The sequence below is a fragment of the Schistocerca gregaria genome, chromosome 3, assembly GCF_023897955.1.
Source record: "Schistocerca gregaria isolate iqSchGreg1 chromosome 3, iqSchGreg1.2, whole genome shotgun sequence".
Taxonomy (NCBI): Eukaryota; Metazoa; Arthropoda; class Insecta; order Orthoptera; family Acrididae; genus Schistocerca; species Schistocerca gregaria.
The window spans coordinates 756,715,142-756,743,064 of NC_064922.1; the positions used below are offsets into that span (position 1 = coordinate 756,715,142).

The 27,923-nt window shown below is 38.7% G+C and overlaps 1 protein-coding gene across 2 annotated transcripts in view; it reads right to left on the bottom strand.

Annotated features, from left to right (window-relative positions):
- Positions 1 to 27,923, bottom strand: part of LOC126355130 (ras-related protein Rab-28-like) — a 73,272-nt gene that overhangs the window by 39,612 nt on the left and 5,737 nt on the right. For both annotated transcript variants that reach the window (XM_050005314.1, XM_050005315.1), the window contains exons 2-4: positions 3,082 to 3,267; positions 2,874 to 3,003; positions 2,687 to 2,790 (exon numbers count right to left, since the gene is read on the bottom strand). In XM_050005314.1, coding sequence (XP_049861271.1) covers positions 2,687 to 2,790; positions 2,874 to 3,003; positions 3,082 to 3,267 — 420 coding nt within the window. The remainder of the gene's footprint in view (positions 1 to 2,686; positions 2,791 to 2,873; positions 3,004 to 3,081; positions 3,268 to 27,923) is intronic.

A 27,923-nucleotide genomic window follows, 5' to 3' on the forward strand; every position in this document is an offset into this window, starting at 1 on the left:
TTACCATGTTGATATGCAAATTGTCTGTTGGAGAGGAGATCATGCTTATCAAAATAGTTATTTAGTTGACTGTACATTACATTTTCAAAAACTTTAGAGAAAATTGGGACAATAGAAACTGGTCGATAGTTTTGGGACAGATGCTTATCTCTCTTTTTAAAGACTGGTAGCACTTTAGCCATTTTGAGTGCATCTGGGAAAACTCCAGATTCTAAACACATATTAAAAATGAAAGAAAGAGATTGACAGATAAGGTGTATTATTTTTTTCATTACATAGTTAGAAAATCAATAACAGTCCATACTTTTGGAATTGGTGAACCTTGCCGCAGCTTTTACAATATCCTCTGGCGTGACAACATTCCAGTGGAAAGTATACATCCTATGGGGCACAGCACCAAGATGATCTAGTGCACAAGTGCCATTTTGCTTGATTTTGTTTTTCAGCTCACTCACTGAGGTTAGGAAGTAATTATTTACTTCTTCTGGGACCAGCGTTGCATCTTGTGTATGTATTTGTGAATTATATTGGTTGATGATATCCCATGCTGCTTTACATTTGTTGGGAGCACTTTCAATGTAATGTTCACATGCTTGTTATTTGTGAAAAGAGGATGAAGTATGTAATGTAGATATGACAGAACTATCCAAGCTCAAACCAGAAGTTGAAGTTTTAAAACTTAAATCAGATGAAGATCATGTGCTTGTTCAGGTGGAAGATAAAATCAATGAAAAAAAGGTGAGTTTGTGATAGTAAAGGGTGACTGTTGAGAGCATAAACAGTCACTCGTTATAACAGTAGTTGGTGTACACGAACAATGCACGGATCTGGTCACTAAACGTGAATACATGCAGCAACCTGCATTAAACAAACACATATTAGAAGAAAAAATCAGTAATGCTGTATAAGAGAAATATCATGGTATGCTGGGTGCAGTGCTAAACTTGACTGTTGGTACCAGTATTGATGCATGTAAGTTTCATGAGTTTACATTGACTCAAGGTTTGCATTCCACTGTTTCCATGCACAATTTCAAATATGCCTTTTCAACAGTGCAGTCCAGAAAACAAAAAATAGGTATCTGTGTGAGCAATTTGAAATACAGCAAAGACATGTGGGACACGATAACAGCTGATAAGCGTCATTACTCCACCAAATTTCACGTCTTTTTCGATTAATTTTGTTATTCTGACAATAGTAGGCAGTCAAATTAAAATTATTGTCACCGCCACTGTAACATAAATTTGAGAAATTTTGCAGAGGTATTTGGAGCATAATATATATTTTGATGAGCCTGACAAAGACATAGAAGTAATAGAGATTCTTATACAGTGATTACCATTGAGTGCTCATGAGAGATTAGTCCTCATAAGATACAAAGCCACAGAGAATGTATGCTTCATTGTTGATCACATTGAAGCTTTTGACATCAAAAGGCAGTGGCATTGGAACAATCATTCTGTCATACAAAACTGAGATAATGAAGCATCAGTATAGAAGCATAGTAATGGATGGATATTTGGGGTACTGAATCAGTGGAATGATCAGAACAAACCAAGAAGGTCTTATGACTGCAGGCAAAAATATTAAAGACAACAGTGATATTGTTATGAATTCCAGAGGAAAAACAGTCATGAGACTTCTGATTAATTACCACAATGTAGAAGAAATGATGAAATGGCTCGATTTTGGGATTCACAGGGAAACTGATTTTAGTTTTGGATGTGACCCACTCTGAAGCTCAATGTGCTGATATGGTGCCAACGGTGCCATCTATAGCAGTACAAACAACTCACACAAGCAATGGATGTGACATTATGGAGGACATATTAAGTGAAGATGAGCTATGTACTAAGGATACTGTTAAACCAATTATTTTAGCAGAAGTATGCAATGCTGATTACATTTTATTATTGACATGGATGTCACACTCAATCTCCCTACTGCTAGTTAACAAAGAACCATTCATCACTGGTACTCTCATGTGAGCAAAACAAACCAACCATATGTAATCCACCATATACTGAAAAAGCTATTGGCATTTATTTCTTTGTGAAAGGTTCCTGTTGAATTCTTAGGGCAATGGTTTCCACAGCAAGCTTTCACTCAAGGCTATTCTTCAAGAATAAAAATTCATTTGGTGTGTCCAGATTCTCTATTTAAGCTTCTGTACTACACTGTAAAGTGACAGTAACTAGTTAAAACCTAATACATCAATGATTTTAATGATTGGTCTGAGATTGGTAAATCTACTTTGAACAAAACATTTTCATTTTGTGGGTCATTTGGATATTATACACAAAGTTCAGATTGACAGACTTGCATTGTACTGCACATAATTGAATGTCATTTGTCTGTTCAGCCTTAGAAGTTGAAGACATCTGCGAAATTCGTAGTTAGTGAACACTTGCTAGACTTCCACGAATCTTGTGCTTTTCTGTACAGTATCCATTGAAATACTATTCTGATGCTTGTCAGTCTACATGGTAGCTTACCTTTTGAAGATGTTCAAGCTGTTCACTTTTTCTCTCCAAATAAATTGTAGCTTTTATCAAAGCACATAATCATTTGCATACATGTTTAGTTATACTACTAATTAAAAACCTGAATGAATGACTTATCATGTTTATTCATTCTGATTTCATTGGTTATTCATTGTGATTTTTAGATTTACTAGCATACTAACCATTTCTCCTGTTCTTGCTGAGACAAGATACGATGACACATTATTTTCCTGAACAAACATGTTGTGTCGATCAAGACGAACGCATCTTTGATGTTCTAAGTCACCTGAAAGAAAGTTAATTTATTATCATCATTAAGTAAAGGAAACATACATTGCTATACTTTGAAATTTTAAGATGTAGACTTACATTTATTTCCTAGTATGCAAATGAGTGGCTGATGTTCTTGAGCAGCACATATTCTTCTTACTGCCTCAAGCCAAGAATATAATCCCTCAAAACTAGGCATACTAGTGACATCATATACTGCATAAACAATCTGTGGAAGCAGTATTTTACATAATAGTATACAGAATTTTGTATTTAACAGTTTTTTTGGGTTACAGAAAGAACTTACATTAGCTCCAAGTACATATTTATCAAGCAAGTTGCCTGATAACACACGACCACCTATGTCCCAGATTTGTAATGAAATATCTTTTAAGCTACCAAGTGATGCTTTCTTTAGGAAAAAGTCTACTCCAGATGTCGGACAATACTGTCGCGAGAAATGATCATAGCAGTAGCGAGAAACTAAAGAAGTCTGAAACAAAGTACATACACACATTAGCCTTATGCAAACATTAAGAAATGGATTATTTCACATCATATAATCAAGTACACGGTCTGAAACTTAATAATGGAATGTGTCAAGCAACAGCAAAGAATACAAAATGTAAAATCAAGATAGCTTCAGCTGTCTAAATTTCCACTTGTTATTTTATTTGAGCAACCAGTTTCAGCACTATATTTCACCATTTTCAGGTCCCCTGACTGATATGTAGCAAGAATCCCACATCTGATCCAGTTAAAATATGGGTTAGCTTTCAGTGGTTAGTATCTGCAGATCTCTTCTTAACACAGAGATCCATTCGATCACCTTTTGGCGAGTAATGATTGAAGGGACTGCTGTGTTAAGAGGAAAACTTCAGATACCACTCACTGAATGCTGGCCCCTTTTTGACTGGGCCACAGGTGAGATCTTTCCTGATGTCAATCGGGGCCTGAAGATGGCATAAGGGAGTGCTGAAACTGGTTGTACAAATAAAAATAACAACTGGAAACTTAGACAGTTGAAGGTATTTTGATTCAACAATTTATACTGGACAGTCAAGATCCCACACAACCATGTGTATAAAGATGGGCCTACAGAGAAAAGAATGTGAGCTTCCACGGCCAGTGTCAGTTCGAATAAAATCGTTTTGAGAATTAGGCCATGTCATTACGAAATACTAAAAACAACTAAAACACCAGTGTTTCAACCACTTTTGCAGAGGTCTTCTTCAGCTTGAGTAACAGTCTGTTGTCCTCATGAAGACTACTGCAAAGACGGTTGAAATGTCATTGCTTTTGCTGTTTTTAATGTTTCATAATGATGCAACCTAATACCCAAAATGATTTTATTCAAACTACAAAGAATTTCTTAATGTCACTGCCAAAATGGAAAAGCTCTTGCTTCAGAAGCTAAGCCTAAAAAAGGAAACATAAGCCGATTGTCTGTCAAGATGAAGTCTAATTTATTCAAACAGCAGATCAGACTGTAGAAGTGGAAATTTTACAAAGCACATGAGATTCAACTTATTGTTAGATATTGTTTGCAAGAAGGGAAATGATTCTTTCATAAAACAATTGATTGATGGTTTTTTGGTTTCCTAACAGAGACCAGGCACATAGTAGGAAACACATGTCCTATTGTAACCAAAAGGTGATGTATTAATGTTACACATAAGCCCCATGTTAGCAACAAATGGTACACTCCACACCAATAAAAATTAGGATAATACTAAATACTCCAAAGAATAGGCCTCATGAAAGTGATTTTGACAAGGAAAAGTAAAGCAATGTGACAAAAACTACAGATTTTAAATCAAAATTGCTAAGTGCAATACTAATGATGAGTTTATTTTAAACTGTAAAGCAGTCTAAAATGTCATTAAAAATGAAATTAATAATTTCAAAAAAGAAAACAGTGTCAATATTAAGTGTGAAACTCTCCATGCATATTTTGCAAACACTCCACTCACTAATACTACTTCAGATGCAGAAGTTCTGCTCACTTATGCTAGACAGAGAGAAAGCTAGAAATTAACTTGGGGATCAATATCTTTAAATGACATTTACAAGTTGATTAATAATCTTAGCAATTCCAAAACAGAAGAGAATTTTGAACTTAGTAATTTAATCACAAAGTGTATTTTAAGCAAAATCAACATCCCAATTCTGGTTTCTGTACAAATTGTAAATGGCCATTCGCTCCCTGTGTTTAATCCCCTGCCACCTTCAGAATTTGAAAGAGAGTATTCCACTCAACATTGTCAAAACTTTCTCTAAGTCTACAAATGCTATAAATGTAGATTTGCCTTTCCACAGCCTATCTTCTATGAGATATAAGGTCAGCATTGCCTTGCATGTTCCTACATTTCTCTGGAATCCAAACTGGTCTTCGCCCGAGGTTGGCTTCTAACAGTTTTTCCATTCTTCTGTTAAGAATTCATGTTAGCATTTTGCTACCATGACTTGTTTTGACTTAGGTCTTATTATATATGAGTCAGTTTTGGACAAAGGTCTTAATTTTGCACCTACACCAAGTGCAGTAACTCTCATAATTTTTGTAAGTGGTGTTGAACAAGCTGTACGTCACCTTCCTATGGATGCTGCTGAAGAAATAAGAAGGGAAACTAGTCGGGTTCTTCTGAAAGCTCCTCCTCAGCACAGTAATATAACCGCTGAAGAAAGGGCTGCACTACGGAACCTTCAAGAAGATCTGGAAATAGTGGTGCTGAAGGCTGATAAAAGTAATTCTACCACTTTGTTACCTCATTGATTGTATTTGGAGAAGATATATATTCTACTTAGTGATACTATGTATCGGAGAATTGATCAAGACCCAACAGCATGTGTGCAATGGAAGATGTGTGCACTTTTGAACTCTTCCTCGTTAGCTCTTGAGACCATCAACCAGTTAAGACCACATGGTAGCGTACCATCGAGACTGTATGGTCTTCCTAAAGTGCATAAAGAAGATCTGCCGTTATGGCCTATAATGAGTAATATTGATACTCCCACCTATGATTTAGCCAAACATCTAGTTTCTTTGCTGAGACCATTTGTTGCCAAATGTTCACATCCCATACGGACTGAACTGTACTGATTTTATCAACAGGCTAGGGGCTCTCCACTTAAGTAGTTTGGATCTTCTAGTGAGTTTTGATGTAGTTTCCCTTTTCACAAAAGAACCTCTTGCAGATTCCTTGATTCTAATTGGTCAACTGTTTGAATCGGACACCACTGTTTTGTTTTGACATGCTCTAGCGGTGTCGCCATCGGCAGCCCTCTGTCTCCTCTGGTGGCTAACCTTTTTATGGAGGATTTTGAGGAAAGAGCACTTGAATCAGTGGTCTGTAAACCAACTGTTTTTTTGGAGATATGTTGATGATAGTTTCAAAGTGTGTCCCCACAGAGAAGAAAAGTTAATGGAGTTTTTTCATCATCTTAACTCCATCCATGAGAATATCTGATTTACTATGGAACTAGAGAAAGATGTGTGCCTTCTATTCTTGGATGTTTTGGTTAAACAGAAGAGTGATGGCATGGTGGGGCGTTCTGTCTATCATAAGCCCACTCACACTGATTTGTATTTGCATACTTCAATTTGCTATCACCCATCCCAGACCATGAGTGTACTTAAAACCCTTGTGCACAAGGCACTTACAGTGTTGGGTGGAAAGAATTTGCCTAAGGAACTTGCACATCTGAGGACGGTGTTCAGAGACAATGGGTACTCGACCCTGCAAATTAACAGGGCCATCTCAACTAGAACCAGGAACCTGGAAGTGGATAAAGAGGAAAACACGCCAGCCAACTCCCTAGCTTTTCTTCCCTTTATTGGAAATATCTCCTTCAAGATAGTAAGGATGCTTAATAATTTTCATGTGAAAGTGGTTTTTCATCCACTTTCTAAGATTTCGGATTTGATGGGATTGGCGAAAGATGATTTGTTACTGTCGAAGGTGGGAATTTACAAAATACTGTGTCAATGTGGTATGCCCTATATAGGACAGCATACAGTGCAAGAGCGTGTGTTTTTGCTTTTAGGAAGCTTTAATTTTCGAGTACTAGTAACAGTGTTCCCTAGATTTTGTGTTTGTTTTGAATACAGTCCAGAGACAGTTAGTGCTTCTTTTCATTCTTTCCAACAAGAAGTGTCTAGTAACCACAGTTTAGTCAGCTATCATCCACCTTTGGTGAATTAGCAGTCTAGTTAAAAGTTGATTACTTAACTCTCTACAGTAAATTGTTGATTTCTTAGGATGGATAGGATGTGTGACTGCTGTGTACAGATGCAGGAGGAGCTGGCCACTGTTCATGAACAGCTGAGCATGCTAATGGCCGTGGTCAGACATCTTCAGGCTGCTGCCTCGGAGTGTAGCAGCAGTGGAGAGTCTGGTGCATTGCATGGTACACTCCAGGTGTTACATGCTTCACCAACAGTCTCTGCTGTCGAGACATCTTCGTGGGTACTGGGCGCGGTTGGACCACCTTCTCCCCAAGGGGAGTGGCGGGTTCAACGACGTTCACGTCGTATGAGGCAGAGGGTCAATGTGGAGGCTGGCCATGTGGCATCACCCGCTCTGCCTGTGAATGGACATGTGGCTGCTTCTTCAGCAAAGTCCGAGCAGGCACACGGGGGGAGGGGTTTATTAGTAATTGGGAGCTCCAATCTTAGGCGGGTGATGGAGCCCCTTAGGGAAATAGCAGAAAGGTTGGGGAAGAAGGCCAATGTTCACTCTGTCTGCTTCTCGGGATGGGGGTCTCATCCGAGATGTGGAGGAGGCCCTGCCGGCAGTGATAGAGACCAGTGGGTGCACCTGACTGCAAATTGTTGCTCATGTCAGCACCAATGACTCTTGCCGTCTGGGTTCGGAGGTGATCCTCAGTTCGTACAGGCAGCTGGCAGAGTTGGTGAAGGTGGAAAGCCTTGCTCACAGGGTGGAATCTGAGCTAACTATCCGTAGTGTTGTTCCCAGAACCGATAGCGGTCCTATGGTTAGGAGCCGAGTGGAAGGCTTAAACCAGAGGCTCAAACAATTCTGTGGGGATCTGGGATGCTATTTTCTTGACTCCACTATTGGATGAAGAAATGTAGGGTCCCCCTGAATAGATCAGACAAGCACAACATGCAGGAAGTGGCTACAAGGGTAGTGGAGTACGTGTGGAGTGCACGTGGGTTTTTGAGGTTAGAGAATTCCCTCTGTAGGCCCAACAAGATGCCACCTGAGACGCGACATGGTAGCAGTAGGCAAAACGCAACATGGAATGACAATATTAATGTGGTAATAGTAAACTGCAGAAGCGTCTATAAAAAGGTCCCAGAACTGCTCTCATCAAGAAACGGTCACAATGCCCACATAGTACTAGGGACGGAAAGTTGGCTGAAACCAGAGGTAAACAGTAACGAAATTCTAAATTCAGACTGGAATGTATACCACAGAGACAGGCTGGACAGTGAAGGGTGAGGCATGTTTATAGCGATAAAAAGTGCAATAGTATCAAGGAAATTGACAGAGATCCGAAATGTGAAATAATTTGGGTGAAGGTCAAGGTTAAAGCAGGCTCAAACATGGTAACTGGATGTCTCTATATGCTCCCTGGCTCAGCAGCTGTTGTGGCTGAGCACCTGAAGGATAATTTGGAAAATATTTCAAGTAGATTTCCCCACCATGTTATAGTTCTGGGTGGAGATTTTAATTTGCTGGATACAGACTGGGAGACTCAAATGTTTATAACGAATGGCAGGGACAAAGAATCCAGTGAAATTTTTTAAAGTGCATTATCTGAAAACTACCTTGAGCAGTTAAACAGAGAACCAACTTGTGGCAATAACATATTAGACCTTCTGGTGACAAACAGATCCGAACTACTTGGAACAATTAATGCAGAACAGGGAATCAGTGATCATAAAGCGGTTACAACATCAATAATTTCAGCCATAAATAGAAATTTAAAAAAAAAATAGGTTAGATTTTTCTGTTTAGCAAAAGTGACAAAAAGCAGATTTCAGAGTACTTGATGGCTCAACACAAATGTTTTATCTCAAGTACAGACAGTGTTGAGGATCAGTAGACAAAGTTCAAAACCATCGTACAATTTGCATTAGATATATACATGTATTCACTGAGGCTTTTTGTGGATGATGCTGTAGTATATCGAGAGGTTGTAACAAAGGAAAATTGTACTGTAATGCAAGAGGATCTGCAATGAATTGATGCATGTTGCAGGGAATGGCAATTGAATCTCAATGTAGACAAGTGAAATGTGCTGTGAATACATGGAAAGAAAGATGCTGTATCATTTAGCTACAATATAGCAGATCAGCAACTGGAAGCTGTTAATTCCATAAATTATCTGGGAGTAGGCATTAGGAGTGATTTGAAATAGAATGACCAAATAAAATTAATCGTGGGTAAAGCAGATGCCAGACTGAAATTAATTGGAAGAATCCTAAGGAAATGCAGTCCGAAAGCAAAGGAAGTAGGTTACAGTAAACATGTTCGCACACTGCTTGAATACTGCTCACTGGTGTGGGATCCGTACCAGATAGGGTTGATAGAAGAGATAGAGAAGATCCAATGGAGAGCAACGTGCTTTGTTACAGGATCATTTAGTAATCACAAATGTGTCACAGAGGTGATAGATAAACTCCAGTGGAAGACTCTGCAAGAGAGATGCTCAGTAGCTCGGTACAGGCTTTTGTTGAAGTTTCGAGAACATACCTTCACTGAGGAGTCAAGAAGAATATTGCTCCCTTCTACGTATATCTCACGAAGAGACCATGAGGATAAAATCAGAGAGACTAGAGTCCACACAGAGGCATACCAATAATCGTTCTTTCCATGAACAATACGAGACTGGAATAGAAGGGAGAACCAATACAGGTACTCAAGGTACCCTCCACCACACACTGTCAGGTGGCTTGCAGAGTGTGGATGTAGATGGATATGTAGATGTAGAAGGATTACTATTCAAGTGATAGTCACATTCCAGTCAGGGCTGCCACCAGTAGTGGTCACGTCTACATGAGGTGTGCTTGCTTGTGTGTATGTGTGTGTGTTTTCTTTGGTGGAGAAGGCTTTGGCCTCAAGCTATTAATGTGGAACAGTCTTTTTGTTGGAGCTGTCTGCAACTCAGCAGGTCATCTTTATGGTGAGTCGCACTCTATTGTTTCCTGTTATTGTGAAATGTCTCAATAGGCCACAATCCTACACGCTACTGCTATCGGATTATTAGACGTGCTGGTCGATGTTTCTCCTTCATCCATAGGGCGTAACCCCATCCTTTAAAAAAATAAACAAAAAGAAACATAATTTTTTCTTACATACAGAATGTAAGTGGTGTTATTCCTATTATTTTGTACTGTCACACAGAAATGATAATCATTTGTACAGTCAACCATGTAATACAAGAGGCAGAATGTAGGTATGAGCCCCATAATAAGTAATTTTTCTAGCCTTGATGTTCAAACGACACTTATCAGCAATAAAGCACCCCATTCAATCAGATTTAACAAGAATAAAACATACAATTTCACAGAACTATAATCGCTGATTCATTTACAGTATTCAGAGCATTTAAAATTTAATTCTTTTCTAAAAATATTCTCACAACCTGGTGAACGCAACATTTCTTTACAGTGGGTTAGGAACAATTACAGTGGAAGTTGAGAGAAAGAGTTGTAAACATCTGGGATCAAAATCTGTTGTCCCATGAAGAGAGAACTTTCTTTAATGCAGAATAAAACATCACAGCAGCACTGCAAGCATTATTGGGAAATTCTGTACTGTATCATAAAAATAGTGGAAATCATATACCATGCATAAAAATCTCAAAATTCCACAAATCGAGTATTACTACTCATGAAATACATAAACTTGAAATGAATACACTTGAAATGAATAAACGTGGAAAGCTAAATGATATCCAACTCTCTGGTGACATTAGCAGTGAGACAGATACCATAAAATTAAAATAATTGCCTACTAAATTTAATGAGTTCTTCCTAATACCAGCCAAAAACACAAGGACAAAAAGGGACTATCAAATGCAGACCATTAGATAGGCTTTGCACACATTGCCAACAGATGTCAGTTTCACATCATCTTTACACAGATAATGAAATCACCACATCTCTGGCTATTAGTATCTCTTCTGGTTATGGTAGTATTTTATCTAAAGTTCTAAAATCCTATTATGACATGGTACCACACCCTTTGTAACCATTTGATGGGTCAAGGTGCATTTCCTGAAAGACTGCAATATGCTGTAGTAACCCCCACTAATGAAATTGAGATAAGCAAATGATCTTCAATTATAGACTCACTCTCTGTTTTTCATGTTCTCAAAATTTTTGAGAAGTTAGCTTACAATAGAATATTGAGCTACCTTTTCGAGGATACCACTGTAACAGCATCTCAGTTTGGCTTCTACAACGGATTCTCTACTGAGAAATCAATATAATTGTGATCTCACAAAGTCATTTTTGCTAGAACTGAACAAGAACAATCAACATTTTGGCATTTTCTGTGCAAATGCATAAATCATAAGATTCTACTACATAAACCAGAATGGTATAGCATGAACAGTCTCTCTCCTAATGACAAAAAACAGAGGGACATGTTAGTGAATGGTATGACCTGACTAAGATTATGTTTTAGTTGGGAAACATAAAATATGATGTCCTCCAAGATTAAGCACTTGAATCTATCCTTCTCATAATTTTACCAGATGTGACCAGGGAAATACTGGAACAGGCTTACAGCTGGTAACAGTGATCTGCTGAACCATTAATCTTATAAAAACTCATATTATGAATTTCAAATGAATGATAACTTACAAACATTAGAAGCTGAAATCAATTCACATATGAAGGCAACACCAAATTTTTAAAATCATACAAAAATTAGTTTTAGAAAACATAACTGACCTTTTCATTTTTCAATATGTTCCCCTTTAACATCAATACATTTTTGCATTCAGTGAAACCAGTCATTAAAGCAATGATACCACTCTTCCTGAAGACTTCAGAAATGAGGCTTTTATCATTTTCTGCAGCTTCGTCCAAAAAAAGTGACTCCATGCCATTTACCTTTAATTTTTGGGAACAAGAAGGAATCACAAAGTGCTAGGTCAGGGCCGTATGGTAGAGGGTCCAAGAGTCTGAGCTTTAGGACATCCAGATTCTCAGTTGTTAGCTTTGCTGTGTGCAACAAACTATTGTGATGTAACATTACGTTTCCTTATTTGTGTTTCTTATGAACTATTTCTTCAAAAATATGCAGTAAACAAAACATTTGTGGACCCTCTGGTGATAGTAGTATGTCTATTTCTAATGTTATGGTAGCTACATGGCCACTTTTACAAAAGAAAACAAGCAACAATAATCTTACCAGTACTATGAATTCGTGTACCTATCAACAAACTCATTGAACAGACTGACTTTTTATTTTCAGGATCATAACAACAAATACAAGATACACCATCAGTATCAATATTACACACCAAATATGAAGTGCCACCTTGGTATTTTTACTCAGTTTTCTGCAACAATCAATCCATTTTATTTGACTGAGAGTCAGTTTATATATAATCCATTGACAACAAAGTTTTCTCACATCTAATTGTTGATGCAAAATGTTGAGGATTTGACTCATATCATTACTCAATGTCAATCACATACATTCATAAGATGTCCACTGATCTGCTTCAAGTGTCTATTTTGGGCACCCTTCACAAAATTTGCCACTAAGAAAAAAACCATTCTCTTTTGAATTTGCTGTACCAGTTATAAATTGTTACCTCAGATGGGGCTTCTTTGAAAAATGTATTTATAAGGCAATCTTCAGACGTACTGTTTCAGTATTAATGATGAATTAAAATCATAAAAAATCATAGCCTGGAAATGTTTTCTAGTCAAATTTATTTTTTTATGCACACAAAATCTTTAAAAAATGATATAAAAATTAGAAAACCGTTAGAGCAAATCAAACAAATTGCATGGTAATCAGCTCACAAAAATTAGAAAGCAGCTATCAAATACAAATTTCATTTGTTTTTAGAGACAAGGCACTCTAAAAATTTTCAGGGTTTCTCTTGTACAGACTGTATGTGTGAATTTCCTAGTTACCCAGATTAATAATAAACCAAGGAGGCACCAGCACCTGCGTAAATCAACAGAAAAGCTCAGTTCTTCTTGCACTACACTTACAAATAAATGCTATCTTTTGAATTTGCAGCTCTTGTACTTTTTTTCTGTGTTTGCAGTAAAAATTATTGGATATAGGTTTCACCTTTTATGCAAAGCACTGGTGTGTTTTTTTTTACCCAACATGTTTTGATACCTCTGCACCTTCATCAGTGGGTTTTGTTCATTGAAAAACTAGATCTTACATTATAGGGTTTTGCAGGACCACTTGTATGGTGTCATAGGACACACAACAACATCAGTTACAACAAGTTTCGTTAAGTGAAAAGTTATTTGCTGAACCAAAATCACACTAAGCACATTTAATGTGTGTGTGTGTGTGTGTGTGTGGTTGTGTGTGTGTGTGTGTGTGTGTGTGTGTGTGCGTGTGTGTGGAACATGAAAGAAGAAGGACCTCTCACAATAAAATACGACAAGCTATCAGTGCAGGACACCATACAGATGGTCCTGCTAAACCATATAACGTAACATCAAGTTTTTCAATAAACAAAACCCACGGATTATGGCACAGAGGTACCAAAACATGTTTGGGTAACAAGAAAAAACAGTGTTTTGCATAAAAAGTGTAATCTATATCCAATAACATATGTACATATGTTTTTTGGTACTGCTAGCATACTTCGCAGCTTCCACTCAGTTCTGTGCTATGGCCTAATCTTCTGGGGCATTGCAGTGAAGCTGAAAAGGTGTTTACTCAACAAAACCATGCAATAAGAATATTGTATAATGCTGATAACCGAACATGTTGCAGAAGCCTCTTCAGGGACCTAAGGACTGTTACACTTACGCGCCAACATATAAATTCCCTAAAGGTACTTTTGGTTTATAATTAAAGTGACAGTACTATGAAAAGGTTGGATTGCTACTCACCATGTAGGGGACACACTGAGTCACAGACAGGCACAATAAAAAGACTGCTACACATAAGCTTTCGGCCAAAAGGCCTTCTCCTAATGTAGAGAACACATGTAATTCACTGTTTCTAGCCACTGAGGCCGGATTGCAAAAAACTTTGCCTGTGGGAGAAGTGACCTTGGTGGTGGGGGTAAGGAGGAGGCTGGGGAGGGGTAGTGGGAGGATGTAGTGCTGCTTGTGGGAGCGTGCATTGACATGATGGGGACAGGGTAGTGCTGCTTCATGCAACTGGGGATGAGATGCAAAAAAAGGAGAGAAGTAGAAGAGGGGGGGGGAAAGAGAGAGATATAGATAGATAGATAGATAGAGAGAGAGAGAGAGAGAGAGAGAGAGAGAGAGAGAGAGAGAGAGAGACTAGTGGGTGCATTGGTGGAATAGAAGGCTATGTAGTGCTGGAGTGGGAGCAGGGAAGAAGATACATGAGTGTAGGATAGGGAGTAGTGAAGGTTAAGTTGGCTGGTTGGTTTAAAAGAGGGGGGAAGGGACCAAACTGCTAGGTCATTGGTCCCTTGAAGGTTAAGGCCAGGGGGGTTACAGGAACATGTAGCATGTTGTGTTGGGCAGAATGTTCAGCAACTGTGGTCCAGCTGTCTCCCAGTTGCTGAACATACTGCCCAACATGCTTTACTTCAATGACTGCTTCACAGCCTAAGCCATGTGGATCCATCCTACCAACATTAGCTTTTCTGAACTGCACAGGTGGAACTCTACCTGCAAAATATCCTATGTTCCCGTAGCCCACCTGGCCTCAACCTTTGTTAGTCCCCCCTATCCTTGACCCACCTCTCCTCTTCCCTGTTCCCACTCCAGCACTACATAGACTTCTAGTCCACAATGCACCCACTAGTCTATTCTCTCTCTTCCCCCCCCCCCCCCCCCCGTCCTTTACTTCTCCACTTTGCTGCTCCTCGCCCCCCCCCCCCCCCCTCCAACCCATTACCATCTCCCTGCATGGTACCACAAGCAACACTATACCCAATCGCAACCTTCTATACTTCCCCCTCTCCACTCCAACCTCCTCCTTACCCTCACCACCCAGGCTGCTTCTCTCATCAGGCACAGTTGCTAGCAGTCCAGACTCAGTTGCCAGATACAGTGGTCATGTGTGAGTGAGTTGTGCTTGACTGAATGTGTGTGTGTTATCCATGTTAGAAGAAGGCCGTTTGGCCAAAAGCTATTTCTAACAGTCTTTTAGTTGTGCCTGTCTGCAACTCGACTTCTCCACTATATGATGAGTAGCAGTTTATCCTTTTCATAACATTGTTATTATTCCATCATGGATTTTCCATTGTTAAATAACTAAAGTGAATTTATGGCGAACTCAAAAGATTATGATTTAAATAATGAAATACTGTGCCAGCTACATATTTTTTCATGCTTAGCACAACACTTTCTTGAAACACACACACACACACACAAAAGTAACTGGTGTAGTGTTTCATTATTTAAATCATGAATAACACAGTTGCAGGCTTGCCAAAATAATTTATTATGATGAATGAAATTAAGCTAAAATAGGTTGCTAATGAGCATTGGACATGGTATTTAAAAATCTCCAAATATTTAAACATTTCTATAATTTACCAAAATGTTTGGACTCAATGATGAAAATCCCATATAGTAATTCTAATGCCTCCCTTTACATTATCAAGTGCCAATGCACTGTATACAGACAGATTATAATGGTCTGTGTAAAGTTACATAAATACTTTGAAGTATTAGATGAAACCAGCAACTGAGCTATATAAGAGGAATAACATTGCCTTTTTAAAAGTCTGTTTTTCTCCTAACACAAATAAACAAATATCAGGTAAATCCAAACCCCACTGACAAAATTTTGGAGGTAGTTCAGGGATACTTTCTTAGTATTCTGGTACAAGTAATTTGTGGTCTCTGGTGGCTCATTATAGAGTTATAGAATTGCATCTGATTTCTTATCCCCATTCATCTATGTATCTGCAGTGCACCGAAAATACTTGCACAACAGTGGAAATGTCAACAGCATGCACTGCGTGCCTTGTTTGGAAAAAAAGTGTTCCATTCAGTCACTGTATAAATACCTATTGTTGACAATAGTAATGTCCGCTTTATTCTTTGTCTTAAGCTTTCGCAATAATAATAATAATAATAATAATAATAATAATAATAATAAAAGCTGCCTAAGAAAAGCTCATAGAAGAAGCTTCCAATAAGTGTAAGGCAGCAGAGGAATCTGTTAGCTACAACAGAGCTCAGCCTGATCCCAGCAATTAAATGAGAATTTTGTAAATTCAGTCAAAGAAATAGCAGATACAATCAAAGCAGCAGGCCCATCTGCAAATGACCTGCTTAGTGCCTCACTAAAGTGTGCCATGCCAGAGCCACTAGTTATAAATGTGTCCAATTTCTCAAATTACTGAAGTATGGAGTGTTACTGGTTGTCCAATATATTAAAAAACACCTGTGCTCTTATCCATTGGTTTTTGTTTTTGATAAATGCTTAGAGATTGGAGCCTTTCCTTATAAGTGAAAAAATCTCAAAAGATGTTCCAGTATTTAAAAAAAGATGATAAACTGTTATTAAGTTACCTCTCAATTGTGCTAACAGTTTTGAAGGTATTTGTGACAATATTGTACACCCTATTAAGCACAGCCTGCTCAGTGAGGATCAGTTTTGTTTTTGGAAGGACAGAAATATCATTATAGCTATAAAATATTGATTTGCTTTAAAAGTTTTTCAAAGGAATAAGTTTGTGTATCTTGCTTTGTATGACGTAAGCAAATCAGCTGCAATCCATGTGACATCTTAGTAACAAAACTGGAGGTCTATGGCATATGTAGTCCCATGTAGCCAGTAACTTCTCCCAACTTGGATAACAGAAAACTGTTTTCCTCAACCAGAATGGACGTTCCTCTTCATTTAAAATTAACACTGGGTTTCTGTATGGTTCTGACCATAGACTATTCTTTGTCATTACTACAATCATGGTATGCCCTATCATGTAGCTCAGTCTCCAATATACTATGCTGATGAATGACACTGCATATCATGCATCAGGTAATTATGGCTCTCAATCAGAAGACAAGGGAATCACATGATTTTTTTACTGAAATGGTTTACTGCTAATAAACTCATCTGAAATCCAGTCTAAACACAAAAGCTCCTTTTGTGGCTGTCAGAGAATTCAGAAACTAAATCTGTTAAACTCTTAGATGTCCATATTTATTCCAAACTCTGTTGAGAGAACCATATCAACCATGTTTTGAAAAGATATTGTGAATAACTTACCTCATGTGGAAACTAAGAGATATGGTGAACAGTGATTACCTTTGTGTGATGTACTTTGGATTCTTCCACTCACTTACTTCTTATAACCTGCTTGTCTGGGGACATTCCCCTCACATCATTAACATTTTTGGGAAAGAAAGCGAAGCACATATAATGTGTAAGAAGGGTGCTATGGAGTATAGTTGTCCTCTCTTTACTAAGATGAGAGTACTAACACTTGTTCACCTATAAATTTATATTTGTGCCATTTACAACAAAATAAATAATAAAGAACCTATAGTCAGGGAAGAAATTCATCATTGTTATATCAGAAATAAAGCATGTTTAACAACAAATGTTCTGTCACCTACCCAATCTCCACAACATCCTAGTTCATTGAGGAAGACCCAGTGCAAGACCTGCCCAATCCACCCACAAAGCACTTCCTATTGCCGTGCTGTCACAGGTTTATGCTACCCTATCAGGGGCTGGGCCACCTGTGAAAGCAGCCATGTCATTTACCAGCTCTTCTGTAATCATTGCACAGCTTTTTATATTGGTATGACCAACAACCAGCTGTCCACTAGGATGAAGAGCCACCACCAAACTGTGGCCAAGAGCAAAGTAGACCACCTTGTGGCACAACAATCGGCTAGCATAACATGCTTGACTTCAATGGCTGCTTCACTACCCAAGCCATCTGAATCCTCTCCTCCCCCACCAGCTTTTCTCAAATGTGCCGATGGGAGTCACCCTTATAACACATTCTCCACTCCCATTATTATCCCGGCCTCAACCTATGGTAACATACTGTCCCCACACCCTCCATTCGACAGTTTCCACCCCCTCTGTCCTATCATCTCCTTCCCATTCTCGTCTCCCAGACTCTTTGCCACCCTCTGCCAATACACCTGCCCATCTTTCCCTCTCCTTTCCTTTCCACTTCTTTTTTCCCCACCTCCCTGCCCCACAACCCCTAACACCACACCTGCTGGCATTCTAGTCTCTCCATGTTCTACCAGACAGTGTTGCTCTGTCCCCCCACCTGTACACTACTCTCCCTTCCCCTTCCCCAACCCCTTCAGATTGCTACTGCCATCCCATGTAATAGTTGCTTCCTGGCCTGAGTTGCTGGAGTAGGCGGTAATGTGTGCATGAGGTGTGCTTGCTAGTGTGTATGAATGGTGTTTCTCTTTTGCCACTGAAGGCTGTGGCCGAAAGCTTTGTATAAGTGTCTTTTAATTGTACCTGTCTGCAACTTAACGTGTCTTCTTTATGGTAAGTATCAATCTATATTTCCTACATTGTTGATATTCCTTTGTGGATTTCCCATCAACTGATGTTGCTAAAACAAGTTTAGGTATACCAAGGTGCAGACTACCAAATATGGTAACCTTGCAAAAAATAAACACAATCAGAATCTTCAACAAATTGTCACTATCTGCCTATAATAATTTTTAAGTGAACCGGTATAACTGACTATCAAACAATTCATTTTATAATTTAAAACAGTGCTTTGACATCTCAGTTATTGTCATTAGCTTTTAAGACTTTTACAGTGGTACAGTTTACTTGTCTACTACATTAACACCGCGTGTACTTCATCAATGGCAATACTAGCTGTTCAGAATTTTTTAACTGTAGAGTGCCCATTTCTCATGTTTAAGCATCCATCCAGGTGGCATTCCTCTGAGCATTGCTCCGTCTAGTAGAGGTATCCAGATTTGGAAATGGCCAACAAACATCACTTCCCACTGACCAGCATATGCAAGAACTAGAGACTAAATTGATGACAGAAAATAACCCTATGGCACTGCTGAAGTCTATACTCTGTGCTATTTTCAGAAGGCATATATCTTCTGAAAACAAGAGGTATTTTACAGCTTAACTTCAGGGGTAGGTCGTAGTGAAGGCCAATAATGTAAGACATGCACTGAAATCTCCTCAAAAAAGAAATTACCAAAGGAGCTGTGTGGTGAAGTCATTGAGAGCCTCATTGTCCGGCGTTACATTAGAGGGCAAGTATAAGAAGCATATAGTAATCTTATATGGTGTATGCACTATTGCAGCAACTGCTTGCAAGACAGCATGTTGGGAGGAGATTCAAGGAGTGGTATTCATCACTGATAGATACAGCCATTTCACTTTTAACCCTCTCCCCACTAAGGTCATGCTTTCTGTGCAGGCTATAATCGATGAACACAGAGGCACTGTCCTCTGAGGAGTGTCTCCTGAACTCAAAAATACATGTTCTAGTTCCTCCACATGAATGCTTAATCCACTGACATTCCACTGAAGTATGGGAGCCATTTATAACTGTAGGTGATTTCTGTTCTTCTTCTCCCCCCCCCCCCCCCCTTAACTTTTAACTTACTGCTGAGGCTGCAAGCAAACAATCTTTGTGAGGTTTGAGGTGGACTGGTTGGTTCCTCACAGCAGACTACTTCTACAGATGAACTCTTCTCAAAAAAGCTGTTGTGAAGCTTGCCACAGCTGCTCTGGTAGCTGTAGGAGTGGAAGTACATATACACTGGCAGAAAAACAGATTTGCATGTTTGCTATTAGTTTGTATCTGTGTGACAGTTTTAATTTCTATTACAGGATTTTTTACCATGGATGTGAATGATGAAGTGAAGCTGGGCAGCCTTAATGAACTGAACATCAACTTTGCTTCATTATACAGCACTCTCTGTGTCCCTTCCACCTTCTTTCCTTTACAGGATAGATGGGAGTTATGGTTCCAGTAAATGTGACTGTCAGGGTAATTCACACCTACTTCATGAAATGTCTTGCCACACTTGCAAAAAGTTCCACTTGCACCTGGAGGAAGCCTGCCTTAATTTACTTTGGCGAGGTAGTTTATCTAATATTGTTATAAATGCAGCAGTTTTTTGAAGCTCACCATTTACCTGTTTCATATTATATTTCACTTGCATCCCTCTATCATCAGACCATTCGCACTCCAAATCCTTTGAATCAATATTCACCATTTCCCAGAATATAATAAGCCCTTTATAAGCATTAAGTATCAAGGGTCATTCAAAATTCGCGGGGTGTTATATCTATTTTATGACATTTCAATAGCTGTTTTGCTTGTTTGACATCAGATGTTTCTATTAGAAGTACATCATTCTAGAGGTGCTTTACAAACTGTAAAATTTTAGTAATCATTTTTAATGATTTTTGTATGTATGAATCTGGCACCTTCTCAAATGTTATGTCTTTCTCTTTAATGAACGGAACAACTGTGCCCTGTTACTTTGGACATTTCTATTTTCTAATGTGAAAGCTTTGTAGGACAAGCCTACTTGCTTGCATGTTAATATTAACCAATGGTACACCTGATTCACTGGAGGTGAATTGATTGAGAAACTCATGAGCCATTTCATCCTTTAATAGGCTATGTCAATTACTAACAGAGCCCAATATGCTTAGCTAAGCCTTATACAACAGGGTTGTGACAGGTATCCCAGATTTTGCTTGATAATGACTGCTTCAACTCAACAGCCATCCACTCCACAGCATATCTAGAGGTTTAGGGTTTATTTCTTTTAGAGGTTTGTACCATTCTTGACATCTACATATTTAAGTCAGAAACCCCAATCCCAGGACACACAACATCCCACTGCTACGCTCCAAAGGCAAACTAAAACAAGCCGAGTGTTCGCTGTTCCAGAGGAGTGGTTGCATTCATCAGCCCACAGACTGGGAGCCCTTGATTTGCTAATCCTGTACCCGGCCAATGAAGAATGAGCTTCCTGAGGTGCTTACCATTTGGCATACCTGTAGGGCACATATAGCGTACTGAATGCCACAATGTGATGAGCATTAACACTTTGGACTGTTGAAATCTACGAACAAAAAAAAAAAATATTTGAAAATCTTATGACTGGTTGGAGCCGATTAAAAAGTAACTATTGTAGTACTGGAGCATGATGCCAATACATCCCACTGATAAATTCATACACTTTTATACAAAAAATTAAAATTCTTCTCATTCAAGAGTTAAATGGATAATACATTGAGACTTCTTTACAATCTTTCAAAATTTTGATTTAGACCATTCAGAATAATGTGGAGTTTGACAGGTAAATTATGATACCTGTGACACCATTTTGTTCTTGACGGTCTTTGTCTAAAAACTTTTTTTTTTTATATTCAGCTAGAGACCATTCTACATAAATGCATGAGAGATCTAAGTGTATGAAAAGAGTGGCATACAGTATGAGGGCAAAAGGAACTATTACAGGTGAGGAGTGTTTAGTGTACACGAATAAGGGATTCAGGCTCCAGAGGTGAGCAGATATGTGAATGTTAATCACATCAGGAATATTTAATTGTGATAATTAGAATACACAAAATATAGATGATTACCATATGATAATGAGCAATAAAAGAGCAATTGATCACAACCTATTTGTTGCTTGAAGTCATTTCATAAAAAACGTTTTTGAAACTCTTTTCCATCCCCTGACCACCTTACTGGTTAGATCCCCTATTACATCATCAACACTCTCACTTCTAATTCTCTCATTTTATATAGTATCATGGATGACACTTTTCATTTTATTTCATATTGACCTCTCACATTCTTTCATGTCCTCTAGCCATTGTATTCATTGTGATTTGCCAAATTTTACTACAACTCTTCCTTTTACTAATGCTTGTAATTTGGTGTTATAGCACACCTTGTACCCTTCTCCCTCCACTATTGGGCATAAATTTTGCATAGTACTTTTCATGCAAATGCTCTTAAAGTATTTTTGTCATCTTCTGTCAGCATCAATATCTTTGGCTCATATGTGAAAGCAGGCAAACTAGGGAGTTATACACTGTATCACCATCACTAAATTTTGGGTGTTACTGAATTTAAGCAGCTCCACTGAAACTGTGTATTAGGCAAGTGGGTAGGCACAGAGATGCCGATATATAATTTATCAAGCAACCCTGTTTGCACACAGTGAGGCAGCTGAGTTAAGCTGCACAATTGTGATGACATCGCAGAGAGGCCACGCAATAACAGGCCCACCTGCTATGTTGGGTCACAGAAGTATTGATCTGTACATGCCTGGAATCAGTGTAATGGCACGATAAGACCACTGGTAATTGCTATAAATATCCTCTGTTTCTAGCCTATGCTACGCCGAGTCTTGCAGCACCCTCAATGACCCCGGACGCATGTCAAGCTCCAACACATTGGCAGCCAGCAGTCAACACCGGTCTGGGCAGCCAGCTCCACCAGAACACCTCATGATCTGCCCTGCAGACTTAGGTGACACAATGGGAGCTGTCACTCAGGTGCCACAGCAGCATCAAATTTCTGCCTTGGAGGGCAGTGGTTCGCAGCCAGGGTGGTAATTCCACTAGCCCTCCACACCAGTGTCTGCTTCTGACCCAGTAGCCATGTCCACCTATAGAAATCCATTGGATATAAGCGTCACTGCAACTACTCACTCAGGGTGCATACTGATAGCTCAGGTAGGCACTGCTGATTGTGGTAAACAGTATTGGCAAAGCAGGACATGGAAGCCTAATGGCCATCTCATAGCTACAGCCTTCCAACATCACTGGCATCACTGATGGACCACACAGCTACAGAGGGCGAATCTGAGGGTGTCAGAGCACACTGGCATTGTAGTCTAATACAAATAAAATGTGTTGTCTCTTGCAGTGAAGTTTCCCTAGCCAACTCCAAACCCCGGTACTCGACCATCTCTACACCATAGCAGCCCCCGAAGTGCAGCCACTTTTCATAGATTGGCACCTCTTATATTGATTTTATTCAGTATGCTGTGCAGGGCTATATTGAATATGGCAGCAGAAAGATTGTCATATTGCTTGACTCTTTCATATTAAAGACAAGGTTTTCATGCGTGCTATCGAATATCTTTACTTTTGCTCTTATCTCAATCATTGTCATTCTGATTAGCTTTATTTAGTTTAGCACATATACCAACTTTTCTCGGCACTGTATAATTATTGCCAATTTATGCTGTCAAAGGCTTGTTTGAAATTGATAAATAGGAAGTGCAGAATTATATTATGATCATAGAACTTTTCCGTCATTTGTTTGATCACAAATATTTGATCAGCTGTTCCTCTGTCTGTCTGAAAACCACACTGATATTTCCCAAGTACGCCTTCTGCACACTTCTGTATGCTTTCATTTAGTGCTTAATAGTCAGATACTTCTGTAATTTTTACATGCTGTTCTCTCCCCTTTCTTATAAGTAGTGGTCATTAATTCAGTTTTCCATGCAATTGTCAATGGGGATTTAATTGTTTTTCATCTTGTGAACACCAGAGAAACTTCCTGCAGTGCTGGCTCTCTCATGTCATTGCCTACTTCAACTCCTCTCTTTCTTCATATAAGGTTGTCTGTTCTTCTTCTAGCTTGGTTATAGTGCATCTTTGAAGTATTCTGTCCATCTGGTCACTCTCTGTTCTTCCTTATCATCTTCACATCTTTGCTCAAAAATGCCTTTATGTTTGGTTGGAATCTGCTCCTTATTTTGCCTATAGCATGATAAAACTTTCTCATTTCACTCTGTTCCTTTAGCTCTCAAAATTCCTTCTTTATCCATTGCCTTTACTTTTTCTTGCACAGACTGTTAGCTTTTCTCCTAAGTTCATATTGTTTTTGGTTTCTCTTTGTGACAATCTCTTTATTGCCATTTTCTTTTCCTCTACTGCTAAACTGCAATCTTTATCAAACAGTTCCTAGATTATTCTGCTTGTTCTCACTGCTATTATTTCTTCTGCAGCATCCTTAGTAGCTTTTCCAATTCTGCTCCATCTTTTGCCTACTTATGATGGTAGTGTTTCATTACTCAATTTCCTACTAAGTTCATATTTTTTTTATTTCATACCAAACTTTAAGTTTGTCTAAGTTCCAGTTCTTCCTATTTCCTATTCTACTGCTATCTACTAACAATTGCTTCTCTCTCAAGATTGATTTTGCCACATAGTGACCTGAATCACAATTTGGTTCCCTGCAGCTCAATTCGTCTATAACAGAGGTGCAATTAAGGGCATTCACTAAAATATGATAAATCTGGTTGACCATTCCTTTAACTGCACGCTTCTATGTACCCAGATAAATCTTTTTATGTGGAAAGCAGGTGCTCTTAATTATAACATTATTCCTTGCTGTGTATTGGCACAATAGACTCCATTCTCATTGTTTGCTTGTGCACTGAATGTTTTCCAGGGACTCCACATTGATGCTTTACCTCCCATTGCATGAAATTTCCTACTACTAACATAAAATCATACTTATGTACTGCACAGCATGCTTCTCCCAGGTCTTCACAGAACTGTTCTTTTATTATATCATCCTTTTCTCTGCATATGCATTTACTACTGAAAAATTTCTAAATTTCCCTCTGCAAATTATTTCATTTGTGGTTTAGTTCCAATAAGCTTTTTCTTGTTTTCCTAGTTATTATAAATCCAGTTCCAAATTTGCAAGTTCTTTCCTCTGGTCAGCTATATGCTAGACGGTACTCAGATTTGTCAGTCTACACAATTGGTTTTTTCTTGCATCGTCCTCATATTCCATGTTGTTATTGTGAAATCCTTTGTCTGTCTGCTAGGATGTATGTCTACATCTACACTCCACATAAATTTTACATGCTTGGCATCTGCAGCTGTTGAAGGTCGAGAAGAATGAAAAAAATCGCTGACAGGTGGTAAAACTTGGTTTTAATTGACAACACTATTGGTTTCACGGCTTACAGACACACCATCAGTTGCAGACTTATATTCACTAAAAGGGAGCAACCCAGCACTCTTAGTCTCATGTACATTGCAACACAGTGTCCATGTCATAGTTATTATTTACTATTATTTACCTGGGCAGTCAGTGTTTCCTGTTGGCCAGTGAAGGTAGGGCCTACTCTTGCAAGCAGTGCCTTTCGTGTCCAGTTAGAGATGGTAAGAAAGAGGCCTGGTTAATTTATTCTACTTTGCACCTATCAACTTGCAGTATTTTCACTGTTAATTTAATTGTCTACATAAAAAGATCTACTCACCAAGCATCAGCAGAACACACACAAAAGAAAGCTATAATTAGGCAAGCCATCGTAGCCAGTGGCTCGTTCTTCAGGCAGAAGGGCTGAAGGAGGAGGATGAGGGGCGAAGGAAAAGAACTGGAGAGGTTTACGAAAAGAGATTTATTTTAGGAAAGAGAGGTGGGTGTGTGTGTGTGTGTGTGTGTGTGTGTGTGTGTGTGTGTGTGTGTCGGCTTGGTGAGTAGGTTTCTTTTACCTATCCTGTTATATTATTTTGTCAAATATTGATTGTTTTTATTGTTCTATTTTCACTGTTAGCTTTTTTATGGGCTAATACTTTCAAAAACAGTTTTAGCTTTCAAGACTATCTTTTCTTAGAGATACTTGCAGATGCAATGGATGCCAGTAAATCTGTTTGATCTATATGGCAACATTAATAGAGGATATTACATGGACCACCTTCCCAAGTAGCCTTCGTTAGTATGCACTTTTTAAATACTGACAATATTCTCAGAATGGCAATACCTTGACTAGGAATGTTGGTTTGACCTGTGGGTTAATGTAATAATTTTTATGAGTATAAGTCTGCAAATAATCTTTATATAATAGCATAAATCTGCAACACAGATTGTACTTCAGTTCTTAAATAAGTAGGTTGGCCCTGAAGATCAGGCTTATGTCATGAAATCGGTAGCATAGTTAATTAAAATCAAGTTCTATCAGCTGTCAGTGGTACTTTCATTCATCAGATACTCTGCAAGCAACCTTGCAATGTGTGGCAGAGGCTACTTTGCGTACCAGTGTCACTCCCCCCCTTTTCCTGCTCCAGTTACATATGGTTTGTGAGAAGAATGACTGCTGGTAAGCCTCCTTATGGACTTGAATTTCTCAAATTTTATCTTCATGGTCTTGTCATGAGATATATGTAGGAGGAAACAGTATATTGGTTGACTCTTCTATGATATTCACACTAAGAACTTTAACAGTAGCCGATAACATGATGCAGAATGCCTCTCAGCGTCTACCACTTGAGTTGGCTGAGCATCTCTTGAGATCCTTTCACATTTACTAAATGAATGTGTAACAAAATGAGCTGCTCTTCTTCGGATCTTATTTTCTCTATCAGTCCTATCTGGTACAGATCCTATAGTGATGAGTAATATTTAGCTATTGGTCGAACAAGTGTTTTGTAAGCTACTTCCTTTGTCGATGGACTATATTTCCTGAGGATTCTCTCAATGAATCTCAGTCTGGCATCAGCCTTGTGATTAATTTTATGTGCTCATTCCACTTCAAATCGCTCCACAAGCATACTCCTAGACATTTTATGGAAGCAACTGCTTCCAGAGATTGTACTCATACAGTAAAGGGTCTTTCTCTCTATATACTTGCAATACAGACGCCACCAGTGGACTACTCCCTCCTGAAGAAAATAGAATTCGGGCAGCCAGAAAGTAGTAAGAAGAAGAAGAAGAAGAAGAAGAAAAAGAAGAAGAAGAAGCTGCCGAAATCAGCCGACAGATAAGCTGCTGCATCCACAGAAACCAGAGGACAGACCAACACGCGAAGAAAAACCATTCCAAACTGAGTGGACTTCAGGAGGAACAGCTCAAAACAGCTTAAACTCCGCTACCTCAGTCCAAGGCAGGCCCGTCATTATAGTGAGTGAGTGAGTAATATTTGCAATACGTTACATTTGTTTATGTTGAGGATCAATTGCCACTCGCTGCACCAAGCATCAATCCTCTGCAAATCTTCCTGCATTTTGCTACAATTTTACAGCATTGCGACTTCTCTGTACATAACAGACCATTTGTGAAAAGCCTCACTGAACTTCCGATGTTACCTACTACATTGTGAAAAGTAAAGGTCCTATGATACTCCCCTGGGGCACATCTGAAGTTACTTTTACGTCTGAAGACTTGTCTTCATTCAAAATGAATACACACATTTTGTTCTTTAGGCAGCAGTGCAGAACTGTATCAAATGCCTTTTGGAAGTCAAGGAACACGGCATCTGCCTGGGTGCCTGTATCTACTGTTTTCTGTGTCTCTCAGATAGACAGAGCGAGATGGGTTTCACATGATTGTTGTCTTTGGAACCAATGCTGGTTCCTACAGAAGAGATTTTTGGGCTCCAGAAATATCAAAATAAGTGAGCATAAAACATCTACAAAATTCTATAACAGAACAACATCAGAAATGTATGCCTACACTTTTGTGTGTGTTTTCAATGACCCTTCTTGAAACCGAGAATGACCTGTGCTTTTTTTTTTTTCCAAACATATGGAACACGTCACTCCTCAAGAGACCTATAGTACACTGCTGTTAGAAGAGGGGTAAGTTCTTTTGCATACTTTGTGTAGAGTCGAACTGGTATTCTGTCAGCTACAGTGACCTTTCCTTTGTTGAGTGATTTCAGTTGCTTTTCTATTCCTTGGTCACTTACTTTGATATCTGTTATTTTATCATTTGTGTGACTAAAGAAAGAAACTACAGTGTTATCTTCATCTGTGAAACAGTTTTGGAAAACCAGCATCTGTCCATGACATTATGGTCAAAGAGTGTCTGGACAGATGGCTTTGACCTGTTTACTGATTTACCATACGACCAGAACTACTTAGGATTTTTTGCCAAATTGGTAGCTACAGCTTTACTTTTGTACTCATTGAAAGCTTCATACAAAGCCCTCATTATGCTAATTTTGCCTTAATTTGTAGAGAAGCTTTCTTTGCTTTTGTAGCAATTTCCCAACATGGTTGAAAGTCA